Source organism: Melospiza melodia, chromosome 1 (genome assembly GCF_035770615.1).
Source record: "Melospiza melodia melodia isolate bMelMel2 chromosome 1, bMelMel2.pri, whole genome shotgun sequence".
Taxonomy (NCBI): Eukaryota; Metazoa; Chordata; class Aves; order Passeriformes; family Passerellidae; genus Melospiza; species Melospiza melodia.
In genome coordinates, this window is record NC_086194.1 from 57,147,808 (window position 1) to 57,162,770 (window position 14,963).

Below are 14,963 nucleotides of genomic sequence, written 5' to 3' on the forward strand. Positions count from 1 at the left end.
TGTTTTAGGGCAAAAAAAAGGTGACCTGTGGAAAGACCTAGCTATGACAGAGTTTCTACATTTCCCAAATCCTGTTAAGCACAGTGTGTCCTGAAAACAATTTGAAATACTTGTACCTACTTTATAATCTGTTTAAAATATACTTTATAATCAAGTTTAAAATCTGGTACATTACATACTTTGTTTAATATGGTTACAGATGTTGATTATTGCCTTGTTCTTTTTCTCTCACTCCCTGAAACACAGACACATGGCAAACACTGAAAAGGTTTTATACTAATCTTGAAAACATGCAGACAAAAATAACAGCTGAATCACACTGAAGTTGATTCATTTCATACAAATGATTTCTGAAGTACACTCAGAATTGGCTTGCATGTGGGCCAGCAAGGACTAAGGGAACGGAAAGGTCAGTACAGTTAGTGCAATGGAAAATGGGGAGCACTTTGTTAATTTGAGTGTAGCCTTTCCATCTGATGAAGACTTGGTACTGGCAAATTCTTTGTAATGTTCAGCTCAGTAACCAAGCTGTGAGATACTGGGGAGTGTATAATCTCAAATTAAGCTATACAATAAGAATAGTATTGAGAATATTGGGCAAGTTAGGAACAAAATGGAAGGAAAAAAGGTCCATATTCCAGTTAGGATTTTCTATGCTAAACAAGGTCTCCTGTAAACAAGGTCTCTTTGTCAGTTGTTTTATGAGTTTTGTTGATTGTTTGTTTTGTTTAATTTAATTATATTTATGTGTTGCTTTATCTATTTAATCTTGGTAGAATGTACAGGCGTACTTCAAATATGGTCGGCTTGAGCTACCCACCAGCTGTAATTGCAGTGCTAAAGGTAATCCCAATAAAAAGGTGTTGAAGGGGGGTCTGTACAAAGCATAAAAATAATACTGTGATATTTGACAGGATACGGGGGGATCTTAATACTTGGTCTTTCTTTCTCTCTGACATTCAGTTAGTTCACATACATTAATCATTTAATGGGCCTAAGGGATTATCCTTTCAATAAATGAAAGAATGAACTTTAAGACTGTGGTCATTTTCAGGTTGTGAAGGTTGCAATTCTGTTCTAGATTACAGTGATTAAAATGAAGATTTAGGAATCACTCATATTTCACAAGGAAGAAAGAAAATGCAAATGGAGAGAGATGGAGAAGGGAAAGGATCTGTTGATGTGAGAGAAGGGAATTTCTTGCATTGTTCAGCTTCAGGTCTTCAAAGTGGCAATCGCTTTATAAAAATGGACCCTTCTTTGAGTTTTGAGGTTTCAGAGTGAAAACAGTTAGTCAGAAGAAGTCTGAAAAATAAACAGTGCTTCAATCCATGGGACAGATCCTTGACTTAGGCAGGAATTATCAAGACTACAAACAAGTTGACAACTATCTGCCAGTTCTGCAGATTACGTGTTGCATGTGGTTCAACCACGTCATGCAATGGTGAAGAAAGGTGATATAGTGGAGCAGTACCGAGGGGTATTAAGTATAAAACCCATTAAGACATCTTGCAGCATTTCTCCACACTGGAAAGATTTGCAGTTAAGCTATCCTTTTCATTTTGAATTGTAGAACTCATCAAAAGATGTGGTGGAATTGCAAGAATGATCAAACATGCCCTTCCTATACAGAATCAAAGTGTCCACCCGCACCTTTTTCCGACTGCATGTTGACTAGTGCTAGCTTCACTTGCTTCACTCCTGAAAGAGGATATAAATTCTTTGTTCTTCTGCAACTACTGTCTATAGCATCTTATGAGAGAAGATATCTATAATGGTACCTCTTCTCCTAAATTTCTTTGCAGTAACAACATAGTTGAAGAATCATCACCTACTCTCGACCGACTTAAGCCTTATAGAATTCCTCCATTTTTTCTATGTTTTCAAATTATTAGATTGTAAAAAGAAGTAATCATGTTAGAATAAGTTAAAACAAACCAATAACAGCAAAGGCATTGACTAATTTTCCCCAGAGTGAAATAGCATCTACCTGGTCATTGTGCACTCTAGAATATATATTTTTTTCCAAAACTGTTTTGAGAACATGTCTTTGCTTGGATGTTTTTGGAGTTGGTAATGGATTTGGTTAAAATGGGATTTACTTTGAAGAAACCAAAACAGTCTCCCTAGCAAAGTAGTCACAGCACCAAGCCTGATGGAATTCAAGAAACATTTGGATGATGCTCTCAGGCACAAGGTGTGACTCTTGGGGATGTCCTGTGAAGGACTAGGAGGTGGACTTGATGATCCTTGTGGGTCCTTTCCAACTCAGCATATTCTATGATTCTGTGAAGTCTTCTGTCTTAAAAACCATATTTCGTCTGAAATTTCTCAGTCCCATTTCCTCCATTGAAAGTGGTGTATTTTGTTGCTTGCTTCAGTCCAGTAAGGTCAATTAAAAACGCCTTACAGTGACCTGACTGCTCAGTGTGCTCTGTAAAATGACCTGATGATTTAAGCATGCAAAAGGGTCTAGGAGTGTACCACACACACACCTTCAGCAGTTCTGAATTGCCATAATCAACATTCCCCTCAGTCATGCTAATAAGGACAAGGACTGAGATGAAATGAAGTCAAAACAAGCTTATTTTTTAACTACAAATTCTCATTTTTGCTGCTGAGGTCAAGAGGACACCTGCACTTAATAACTCAAAGCTGCAGAATCACAGCTTTGCGACAGAGGTTGGTTTTAAAAAGAATGGAATACTGCAATTTCTACAGAAAAATGAAGGCTGTAGCAGCACAAGTTCTAGATGTGTAATCTTTCCCATTTTTTCAGTGGATGAGAAGTTAGGCTTTTTTTTAATTTAGTGCACAGCATCGCTCTCTCTTTATATATATTTTATACTAATTTTTCTACTGCAGTAATCTGTTGCCTTTCTGTGTGACATGGGTGTGAAGATAAAAGACTGGTTGCCATAAAAGGACAATCAGCCTTGTCTTTCATTTGAATAGTGGATATACAAACCATTCATAGAGACATGCTTACAGAGTACACTGTGGTGATCTGCTGTTCATCAGTCTAGTGCTAGAGATGGAATTTCACCGTCTAACATTAATTACTGTTGAAGGAGTTACATGGTTTAGAATTGAATTTTTCAGCCTTTTTGATGACCATGCCATGACAGGAATATTTTCTAGGCTAGCAAATATACAGGTAATGAACACAGAACCTGTAGTCACTTACAATGTCTGCAGTATAGACTTCTGCTTAGCTGTGGCTACAAAAATGTTGTGCCTTCCAGTAAGGTTGAGCAGAATAACATCTATCCCTGAATTTGCTTGTTGACTTATATATCAAGTCCCCAAAGGTTAAGAAGAGACAGAAAGCTAGGAAACTCAGCATTTAGAAAGAAGAAGAGTTTCTCTTCATCTCTTGATAGATAATGAATGCTGTCACCTCCCACAGCTTTCCCTAACATTTGAGATTCACACTCAAACTTCTGCAAGAAGATTAGACCTTAAAGTTTAGATGTAATAGCTGAGAAGTGAACTTGCCCTCCTTGATCTCTTGACTGACCAGCCTGAAACACTAGTAGGTAATTTACAGCTGACTGTAACTTTTGGAATTAGATATTTATTCTTCTGTTATAAAGGTTAGAATTTTATATAATTGTTAGCACTTAGTGTATCCCATCAGCCCAAATAGGACCATCTCAATGTCTCAGGTACTAAAACAAATAAGGATTTTTACCTTTTAGGATTCATCTTTTGGTGATTAAATTCCAGTGTAAAGAATTGCTGTGTTTAGAATAAACAAACAGCATATGTGTTCTTAATGGAAGCTTCTTAAACATAAATCACACCGCACTAATACGTATACTGATATATATTCATTGGTTAAATGGATTATGAAGAATATATTGAAAAATAAATTATACCTCTACATCACCACTGGAATTCTTAAATTGTGGGAGAAAGTGAAGAAATGGAATGATATTGTAAAAACGATAACCATATTAACTGCATTTTCTACCTCCTCTTGCAGAATGTAGACAAATGGTCCTTTGATGTATTTGCACTAAATGATGCCAGTGGAGATCATGCACTGAAATTCATTTTCTATGAACTTCTCACACGCTATGATCTGATCAATCGTTTCAAGGTCAGTAGTTAGAAGATGGCTATTTTTTTCAACTTCCCTCTCATCCTGCTTTTTTCAATTAAAAGTGCAATTTTAGTGATCTTTGAAGAATTTGTGAACATTGCACTTTCCCTCATAAGCAAAAACAGATGTGATTTAAATAGTACTGTCAATGGCAATGACATGCCATGAACTAGGTGGGGTTCTAAATGAAATCCATCAGAAATACTGCATTTGATCCTCTGAGAATGATGGTGTCATTTTCCTGAGCTTCATAGGCACAAAAGAGAACAGGAGAATATGAAAGAAAATTCAAATTCGTTCCAATTAGATTGGCCAGCAGGTTAAAGCAGGTGATTCTACTCCAAGCTCTACTCTCATAAGACCTCATTTGGAGTACTGCATCCAGATCATTCAGGTCTGGAGTTCTCAGCACAGGAAAGATATGGACTGTTGGAGCCATTGTAGAGGAAGGCCACAGAAATTATCAGAGGGCTGGAGCACTTTCCTGTGAGGAGCGGCCAACAGAGTCAATGTTTTTAAGCCTGGAGAAGAGAAGGTTCTGTGGATTGTTTATTGCAGCCTTCTGGTACTTGTAGGGGACGTATAAGAAAAATGGAAGAAAACTTTATAGCAGGGCCTGTTATTACTGCGCCTGAGTGGGTCACAGCTGGTGAGAGAGAGATGGTGAATCTTGTTTCTTGAATCAGAAGGCTTGATTTATTTAATATAATACATTATAACTATGCTAAATAGAATATAGGAGAGAGGTTTGCAGAGCTGCTAGGCCAGCTAAGAATCGATAGAAAAAATCTACAACAAAGTTGTGCCCAAGGACTGAGTCCCTGGCTTACACTTTGTGATTGGCCCTTAATTATAAACAAGAAGCATGAGCCAATCAAGGTGCATCCTATTACATCCCACAGCAGCTGATAATAATTGTTTACCTTCTCTTCGGAGGCCTCTGCCCTCCAGAAGACACAGAAATCCGAAAGAAAGGATTTCTGTGAAGAAATGTCTGCGACAGCCTGTTGCAATAGACAAGGGCTAATGATTGTAAACTACAAGTGGATAGATTTAAACTAGATATAAGGGAACATGTCCCTGTTCATTGCAGAGCAGGTTGACTAGGTGACTTTTCAAAGTCCCTTCCAGCCCAAACTATTCTATAATTTTGTAATTGTTACAGAGGTTTCCTCCAACTTTGAAGAGGAAATATTGCCATCCAGTTCTTGACCGCTGTCCCCATGCAGATACTCTGTCATCCCTTCCACTGTTGACATTTCCATTTTTGAGGGATTCCCAACTCACTTTGACTGGAAGGAGTTTACAGATGCCTAGATTTTTCAGGAACTGCCTATGCCTGATGAAACATCAAGATGCCTGCTTAGAATTGCATCCTTAGCTTAAATGTACCTAAGAGGAGAAGAGCAGTGATTTTTTTATATGGAAACCTTAGCGTTTAATATATTTGCTGTCTGAGCAGAGGAAACTGGAGAACCCATGTTGTCAGTAGCACGTTACCACCTGCACAGTCTCCTTTCTAGAAATCCCCTTAATTGCATTTTGTCAGGTAATTGCAGTTACTCTTGAAGGCAGAAAAACGTGGCAATCCCATTTGATGGGCAGGGTAGATTTTGCTGTGAAAACCCAGAGGTCTGATAAATTATAGTCCTCTTAGACTATCTAGGATTTGCTATATTGTGTGTTTCATTAGAAAATTTTAAATGTGAATAGTAAAGCAGAGATATATTCCAGTTGATTGTGAAGGAAACAGGCAGTTGCTTGCAATCTATTTGGAAATATTTCTCCATGGCAATCAATCCAGCGGTTGCTGTTACTTTTCATACTCTGTTCTCCAGACAACATTTCATAGTAGATATATTTTGTGTATTTATTTGTGAGAAGGAGTCACATGTAATGTAATTATGGATGGAAAAACCAATTTGAAGTAGTAACCTGGATTCACTCTCTCTCTCTTGAATGACTATTTAAAATGTTCTAGTGCTTTGTTTGTTTGTGAAGTACATATGTCTCTTGGAGAACCTATTATCAAAATACTCCTGTCTGAATGCTAGCCATTAAAGCTGGGAGTTTTTGCGGGGTTTTGTTTGTTCGTTTGGTGATGCTTTTTTCTTGTTTTTATTTTCCCCTTCCTTTGCTTCTGTGCTGCTTTACTTAGATTCCCATATCTGCCTTGGTGTCTTTTGTGGAAGCTCTGGAGGCTGGCTACAGTAAACACAAAAATCCTTATCACAACCTAATGCATGCTGCAGATGTCTCACAGACAGTCCATTACCTCCTTTTCAAGACAGGCACTGTGGTAAGTAAAAGACTTGGCATCCTGAATATATAGTGAGTTTACAAAAATTTCTGATTATTAATTGAGATAATGCACAGTGGAAGCTGTCTGTACTGTAGACACACTTAATTCGATATGGCTGGACTAATAAAGGTAAAGACTTTGGATTATTTAGGAACAGAGGGTAAATGAAGTTGTTGATTACTCTTTTAACAGTTATGTTAGGATGAATGACAGGATGAATGAGAAACCCAAGCTTGGTTTTTCATTCTGCCACAGATCCTCTTGTGTGAATTTGCCAATGCACATTTACTGGAATTCATTTCACCTAATATGAAGAATTGTATAGTCTAAGCTTTCTTCTTAACTTAAGTTAGGGACACAGTACATCCAAGTGATAATTCATTCCACTTATCTGAGCATAACAAGTGCTGGGATCTGGAAATGCTGGAAATGCTGACCTCAATCTACTTCTCTACAGCAAAAATATCTGGATTGGCTTGCACAGAAACCTACAGACAGCTGAAGTCTGACAACAATGACAGGAATGAACAAGGGCATAAAAAAACCTTAGTTCCCACAGTGGCTCTCAAGACAAACAAGAAAAATACATTTGAGGATGGACTAGAGAAATTGAAGGAAGATGGATTCCAGAGTGAAGTGATTCCATTACAGTTTGGATTTAGCTGGAGGCTCAGAAAGTTGCTGGCCCACATGGTTGTGGGGAGAATAAATAGCAGGGAAAGTTCAAAGGATACTTATGTATTCATTCTATTCTTTCTCCTGGCTACTGCTGCAGCCAGAAAAAAGAATGAAATTACCTTTAGTCTGATTATGTTGAGCAGATCTTTTCCCCACATTATTTGCCTCACTTTTTTCCATGCACCTAATTTGCCCTTGCTCTTGCACTGGCAGAAGTGTAGAGGCCAAAGTGACAGTGAAAGGGAGGTTAATCTGTTAAATGCTTACCAGTTACCTCCTGTTATACCAGGGCCCTTAAGTGATTGTTCTGTTTGTGGCTGGTGCTTGAATACATGTAATTCTGTTCTATTGCACTTCATTTCTCTGAGGTCCTTTCACTAAGCAGTGTGCAGTTCCAGGGTCATGGAGTCTTTGTATTGCAGAGCAGACACATGAACCCAGGTCAGCAGATGTTGAGGCTCTTACTGCAGCTCAGGCCTTCTTGAACACTCCCCAGTTGTTACAAACTCTGTGTCTGGAACTGTTGAAAAAAAGGGTAAGGAAAAACCAAGTGCCTCAGTCTAACCAAATTCTAACACTTTCTCATGCAATGAGCACCTTTGATCAACTATAAAAATCACTATAAAAATTGTCTGTCAGCAATGCTTGTGGTGATATTTGTTTGCTGATGATACATTTTTCTGTGCAGCTCAATAACAAACCCAAAAAACTGCCACCAGTGTCTACTTGGTGATGGAGTATAAGAGAGAGAGGTATAAGCTAACAAGGCATAGTGCAGCACTTGGTATGTCTTTTAGGCTAGTTTCAACCACTGTAGAGTTGCTCACACTTGGGAACTGTTTTGTGCATATGATCTGTATTTCTGCAGTTCTTTGATTGCCGCAAAGATGTTGCTTTCAATTCTGAAGCCAGAATTGGATGCTCTTCCTTGAGGAGTCACACAATCCACAGCCTCCTGTTAAGTTTCCTGTGTTGAATGTAGATTACACTCGTGAATTGCAGTCACACAGTAATTAGAGCAGTAAATGCTGCTATTTATCAAATGCAGATTTGGAAGGACTTAGGTGCTATCTGTCTCAAGAGGTGATTCAGACAGGCTGATCCTGATGGAAGTTGTGTCACTTGCTTCTGATTGTGCCTGAAGTAGAAAGCACTTAGGTCAGAATTGCAGCTAATACAGTTACCTACTCAAAACCGCCTGAGATACTAAATTGGTCACTGTTGCTTTTAGGACATTAGTTACTGAAAATGCACTGCAAGCTGTAGTCAGTAGGAACAGGTGCAATGTCGAGTAATGTGAATTGTATTCTAGTGGTATTCCTCTAGAATTGTATTCTAGAGGAAATGGATTTGCTTTTTCACCCCAAAACAATGGAAGAAGGGCAGTTTTCATGCTCCAAAAGACTACTGGATTACAACAGTTGCCCAAATATAGCTGATCTCCCTCCTATGCATGTTCAGAACTACCTTTTTTTCCATCTTGCTGCTTCTTGATCTGTTAGTCATTTAGCAACAACTCAGATGTGAGTGAACAACTAGTATTTCGTTCTAGCCTGTGATGCACCAGTGCTGAATGGGGTTTCCTATGTTGCCTCTGAGTGCAATAATGCAAGGAAAGTATTAAAAAAGAGACAAACAGAAGGACATGAAAATACATGAGTAAGCGATGGAGAAATGTGGACTTTTTTCCTCTGAGAGAGAGAATGCAGCAGACTAAAAAGAAATAAAAACCAAACTTAAAAGAACCCCCCCAAAACCACACTGAACCAACCTCTGTTTCAGAGGAAAAGATGATCTGAAATCATAGAACAAACCAGATTGGAAAAGACCTTTGAGATCATCCAGTCCAACCCATGACCTAGCACTACCTTCTCAACGAGACCATGGCACTAGGTGCTACTTCCAGTCTTTTCTTAACCACCTTCAGGGATGGTGACTCCAACACCTCCTTTGGCAGCCCATTGTAATCCCCAATCACTCTTTCTGTGGAGAACTTTTTCCTAATGTCCAGCCTACACCTCCACTGGTGCAGCTTAAACTGCTCTTGTCCTGGAGCTAGTTGCCTCAGAGAAGACATCAACTGCCACCTGCCTGCTGCCTTTGAGAGAGTTGTAGAGAGTGATAAGGTCTAGAGAGACCATTGTAATCCCCAATCGTTCCTTCTGTGAAGAACTTCCTAATGCTCAAGCTGAACTTCCACAGGTGCATCTTAAGGCTGTGTCCTCTTGTCCTGTCACTTGTTGCCTCGGAGAAGGACTGAACCTCACCTGTCTACTACGTCCTTTGAGAGAGGTGTAGAGTCAAAAGGGCTCCCCTGAGCCTCCTTTCCTCCAGGCTAAACAATCCCAGCTCCCTCAACTGCCCCATACAGGACTTGTGCTCCTGACCCTTCACCAGCCTTGTTACATTTCTCTGGACATGCTCCAGCATCTCAACATCCTTCCTAAATTGAGAGGCCCAGAACTGGACACAGTCCTCAAGGTGTGGCCTTAGCAGTCCTCGGTACAGAGAAAGAATCACTTCCCTCATCCTGCTGGACACACTATTCCTGGTACAGGGCAGGATGCCATCGGCCTTCTTGGCCATGTGGGCACACTGCTGGCTCATGTTCAGGCTGCTGCCAATCAGTACCCCCAAGGTCCCTTTCTGCCTGGCCAATGTCCCGTCACTCTGTTCCCAGCCTGTAGTTCTGCAGGGGGTGGTTGTGACCAAAGTGCAGGATCTGACATTTGGGCTTGTTAAACTTTATATTGTTGGATTCATCCCATCAATCCAGCCCGTGCACGTTGATCTGCAGAGCTCTCCTACTCTCCAGCAGATTGATATTCACAACCAATTTGGTGTCATCTGCAAATTTGCTAATGGTAGACTCGATCCCTTCATCCAGATCATCAATAAGGATCTTAAACAGGACTGGGTCCAGCACAGATCCCTGGGGAACACCGCTAGTGACAGGCCACCAACTGGGGACAGCACCATTCTTCACCACTCTCTGGCCCAGCCATCCAGCCAGTTCTTAACCCAGCAAAGAGTGCACCTGTCCAAGCCATGGGCTGTGAGCTTTTCCAGGGTGGAAGATTCTGTGGGAGATGGTGTCAAACACTTTGCTGAAGTCCAGGCAGACAACATCCACAGCCTTTCCCACATCCACCAGGCGGGTCACCTGGTGATAAAAGGATCAGGTTGGTTAGTCATGGCTGGCCCCTCCTAAATCTGTGCTGGCTGGGTCTGAATCCCAGGCCATCCTGTAAGTGCCATGTGGTCACACTCAAGATGAACTGCTGCATCATGTTGCTGGGCACTGAGGTCAGGCTGACAGGCCTGCAGTTCCCTGGATCCTCCTTTTGGCCCTTCTTATGGATGGGCATCACACTGGCCAGCTTCCACTCATCTGGGACCTCCCTGGTTAGCCAGGACTGATGATAAATGATGGAGTGCAGCTTGGTGAGCTCTTCTGCCAGCTCCCTCATCACTCAGGATGGATCCCACCTGGTCACATGGACTTCTGAACATGGAGGTGGCTCATCAGGTCACTAACAGCTTCCTTGTGGATTTCAGGGAATCTGTTCTTCTCTGTGTCCCTGTCTACTAGCTCAGGAGGCTGGTTGTCCTGAGGATGACCTGTCTTATTGATGAAGACTAATGTAAAGAAGGTTTTAAGTACCTCAGCTTTCCTCACCTTTGGTAACTGTATTCCCCACCATGTCCAATAAAGAACAGAAGTTTTCCTTGCCCCCCTCCTTTTGCCATTGATGTATTTATAAAAACATTTTTTTACCCTTTACAGAAGTGAATCTGTGCAATATGCATAAATATGTGCAGCAGTAAGAGAATGTACACATCCCAGACTTCCATCTAGAAAATAGGAAGTGGAGTGTGTGTGTTACAGACATCTTTTCATAAAAATCCTTTCTTTAAGATTTTTCCCCTTTCTGAGAAGCTGTGGCCTCAGCAACAAAATGTAAACAATGGTTATCTGCTGCTGTGGAATGCAACAGGTGTACCTGTGATTGGTCTTCTGTGAGTGTTTGGATTTGCTGACCACTCACAGGAGAGTTGTTCTTGCTTTCTGCCTGGACACAGAACTTTGTTAATTCATTCCTATTCTATTCTTAGCATAGCAAGCTTCTGAACTTTGCTCTCTATTCCTATTAGCATAGTCTTAATGTATTATATATCATAAATTAATAAATCCAGCCTTCTGATCATGGAGTCAAGATTCTCATCTCTCTCTTCACCCATGAAAGACCCTTGCAAGCCCTGTAACATGTGTGCTTGCAGGCTAGTGTGTATATTCTTGCACTGCAGCCAGTGCCTGAACTGAGCCTATTACTGCAATTAGCTACATAAACAGTAGTCCATGCAAACCAGTATGATAGAGTTGTGGTCCAGAGGAGTGTCTTCTGCTTTCCAGAAATATTCCCAAGTACTAATCATTCCCACACCCGCATCATATCTGTAATTTGGTTTAGGATCAAATATAGCACAACAGGAAACCACTCCACAGGCTCGCAGCACTGTGATATTTCAGCTTTGCTTCTCTTGTTTAAATGCTTTTTTAAACTTAGATTTTAGGGTTTTTTCTTTCTTCTTTGTTTTCGCCTTACCTTCCTTAAACTATACAACCAATCTCAAAATGCATAGATTAACGTAGTTTGAAAATGAGAAGTTATCAGTCCTAATGTCCTGCTGACAGCAGGGCTGGCCTCTTACGTGCATAATGTGCTCACACACAATAAAGAAACATAAGATAAATTTTCCTCTTTCCAGGATTTGCTCACATAACTATCTTATCATTACTGTAGCATGTATAGTTCTTTAGTTCATCACTTCTACAATATTTATGTAAGTAACTTGGACATGTTGGAATACAAGATTTTGGTTTCAGAAGTATGTTAGGGCCATTGGTTTAATTCTTCACCAATGGGATGAAGATCACGTTTAAAAAGTTATGTACAAAAATAGGAAAAAAACCCCTCATTTTTCTTGCTAATCTTTCTAGTTAATTGTAATGTGGAAAATTGTTTTTTTCATATTTAAATAGTCCATATAGTTAAAATTTGTGCTAGTCTTAAAAGTAAGAAACATGTTTCTGTTTTGTCTTCACATGGTTCATTTGCCTTTGTCATGCTCCCTGTTATTTATGAACTCTCTGAAGAGTTTTATTTCATCTCTCATTTTTTAAAAAATTTATTTTCAATTAAATCTTCTTTCCCTCCCCTTTCACAAAATTTCATCAGCTTTCCTGTTATTTTTTTCCCTCAGGATGATGCTTTGAAGTTAGTTTGTTATACTTTACTGTATGAACTACAAAGATTTTGGCTCTCTCATAGACAAAATGTTGAAAGAGAATTTGGAATTAATCTGATGTTTATCTGTCCTGCTTTAGGGCAAATTTGGGAGAAAACCTCCAAAGGAGTTTCTTCTAGCAAAGAAGAAGTGGCCCCTTTCCCAGCCAGTCTGGGAAAAGATTCCCTTGGAGAAAAGTGGAAAAAAATGTTTCTTTAACAGGCAAAGCATTCACCAGCACAAAAAATGAACAATATTAAACAACAAAACATCTTACCACTCCGAAGACTGTCAGTCTCTCCTGTGCTGGAAATGCCACGGCGCAAGTCTGGCCCAGGGGCCACAGGTGTGAGCTGCCGGTGCTCTTCTGGGCGTTCAGTCCAGAGCAGATTTATACAGTCCCAAGAAAAGAAAAAAAACAAACAAAAACCAAAACAAAACCAAACAAACAAACAAACAAAAAAAAACAAACAAAAAAAAACCCCAAACAAACAAAACAAAAAAAAAGACCAAACAAAACCTAAAAAACAAACCACAGTCCAGGGAACTTCTCTGCCTCAGCCAGCTAAAAACTAACTGAAAACAAAGGAGAGCTCTGTCCCGCTGTCTGTCTGTCCACAGACAACACAGTTCAGGAGCAGGAATGTGGAGGAGTGACTGCATTGTTTGAAAACAAAGTGTGCACTTCTTCTCTCCCTCCTCCCCTTTGCTCTCAGAACCAGTCTTAAAGGTGCAAAACTCATTTCTGGGCGAGACAGACAAATGGGGATACAATTCAGCATCATAAAGTCACCCCATGCTATTATCTCATAGCGGATTGGCATACAAGCATGATTTGCAGGGACAGCTTCCAAGAGCTGACACACTTTTTTGCTTATTTCATTCCTTCCTTTATTAAACTCTGTTGTTCAGCTCTGATTATTACTTTCTTTGGTATTGTTCTCTGATTAGTCTTTATTACTGTTTGGAAATACCACCATTTCTTTTTTAACCTACACAATGGTGGGAAAATTGTAAAGCTTAAGATTTCTTTCTCTGATACTGACAAGAATTACAGGAGACTATTTCCTGCAGCAGACTTGAAAAACTATGAAAGCGCAGGACTTCTGTCACATATTTTAGTACTAAAGGGAAGTGAGATAATCTTCTCCACTAGCCTGTTTTGATAATAAGCATATAATCATAAGCTTTGAAAATACCTGCTTTTGAATAGAAGTTAATAAACTCTTGGGAAGGAAACTAGTTAATTACATACATTGTAGCAATTTCTTGGAAATGCATTCTTTTTTTGTGAGATTTGGATACACTACTCTTTCTTCTTTCTTCCTTCTTCTTTCTATATTCATCGATCCTTTTGTTTACATGCAAATGAGCCACCCTAGGAGCTAATGCTTCACATTTATTGTATATTTTTGAAAGTCAGTTATGCTTCCTTGCCCTTTGTTTTCATTCTGCAAGCAAATACTTGGTATTTCATACTTTTTACCCTTCACCATTTCTGACCTACTACCATCCCAGAAATTTTGATAAGGTTTTATTCTGGATTGGTTTTATTAGCCCTTTAGAAATCAAAACTTTTTACATTTCCTTGCTCTTTTCATCTTTTGTGATACAGTCCTGCTGGTCTTGATGGCTTTGTTGTTTAAAAATTAGCTTTCTGTTTCCATGATGAAATCTACTACAAAGCAGTGAATTGAAAAGCCAGCACTTTGATGGAGATGGCATCCTTTCTCTTCAGGATCTTTGCTGTCTTGTTTGCTTTGTCTTGCAAGGTTGTGGCAGGAGAAAAGGGACTAAGAGTTTCTAGCTACTTCCCTTGTGTTACTCACAAGCCTATTTTGACTTTGTTCTACTTACACTGCTTTATTTAATACCAAAAATTACAATCTGTAATTCCAGTTTTATTCTGGGTGATCTTCCTGGAATGCTGTTATGATACCTAATACTGCTAATAAAAGATACTGATAATAATAAGATTTACTACACCATATTTGAAAACCTTCCTTACCCAAAATTGTTTAACAAGAGATGCTTTGGTAAGGTATACAAGTCAGCACTTTCCCTGTATGTGACTTAAGAGACAAGGTAGGAAACCTCAAACCTATTAGTGATGCTGTAAGACTTGGGTCATGAGATCTTGCTAGTGTGGGAATCATCAGATGCTGTCCAGGTGGTCTGCAGTGAATGTGTTGGACTAGCTGAATGTGTCTTGAATGAGTTCTGCAACCATAATACAGACTTGCTCTGGCTGTTTCTGAGCATGTGTGCCCTGATTTTTTTCTATCATTTGCAGTCTCTCCTTTTGGGAAATGGCAGACCCTTGTGGGCAATGAAAGTCCAGATCTAGACATGTAGCCTGGAAATCTTAGTTCCATTCGCAGTTGCTGGGAATTGTTGCTTGAAAGTTGAATTAATGTTCTTAATCATTTGGCAATCATTCCTTGTTCACATGTCACACCTGGAAACAAAATTGAACAGACTTCTCCACCATCAGTGCTCTCCAGTCATATCCTGGATCAGTTATGTGTAGATATGAGAAAACAGTGACATTTCTGTTTCTGATAATTTCTTGCACTCCTCACCATG

At 39.6% G+C, this 14,963-nt stretch overlaps 1 protein-coding gene across 1 annotated transcript in view; it reads left to right on the forward strand.

The window, feature by feature from the left end:
• Positions 1-14,963, forward strand: part of LOC134429056 (dual specificity calcium/calmodulin-dependent 3',5'-cyclic nucleotide phosphodiesterase 1A-like) — a 104,292-nt gene that overhangs the window by 30,764 nt on the left and 58,565 nt on the right. The window contains exons 4-6 of the mRNA XM_063176498.1: positions 777-843; positions 3,989-4,105; positions 6,267-6,407. Of these exons, the coding sequence (XP_063032568.1) occupies positions 777-843; positions 3,989-4,105; positions 6,267-6,407 (325 nt within the window). The remainder of the gene's footprint in view (positions 1-776; positions 844-3,988; positions 4,106-6,266; positions 6,408-14,963) is intronic.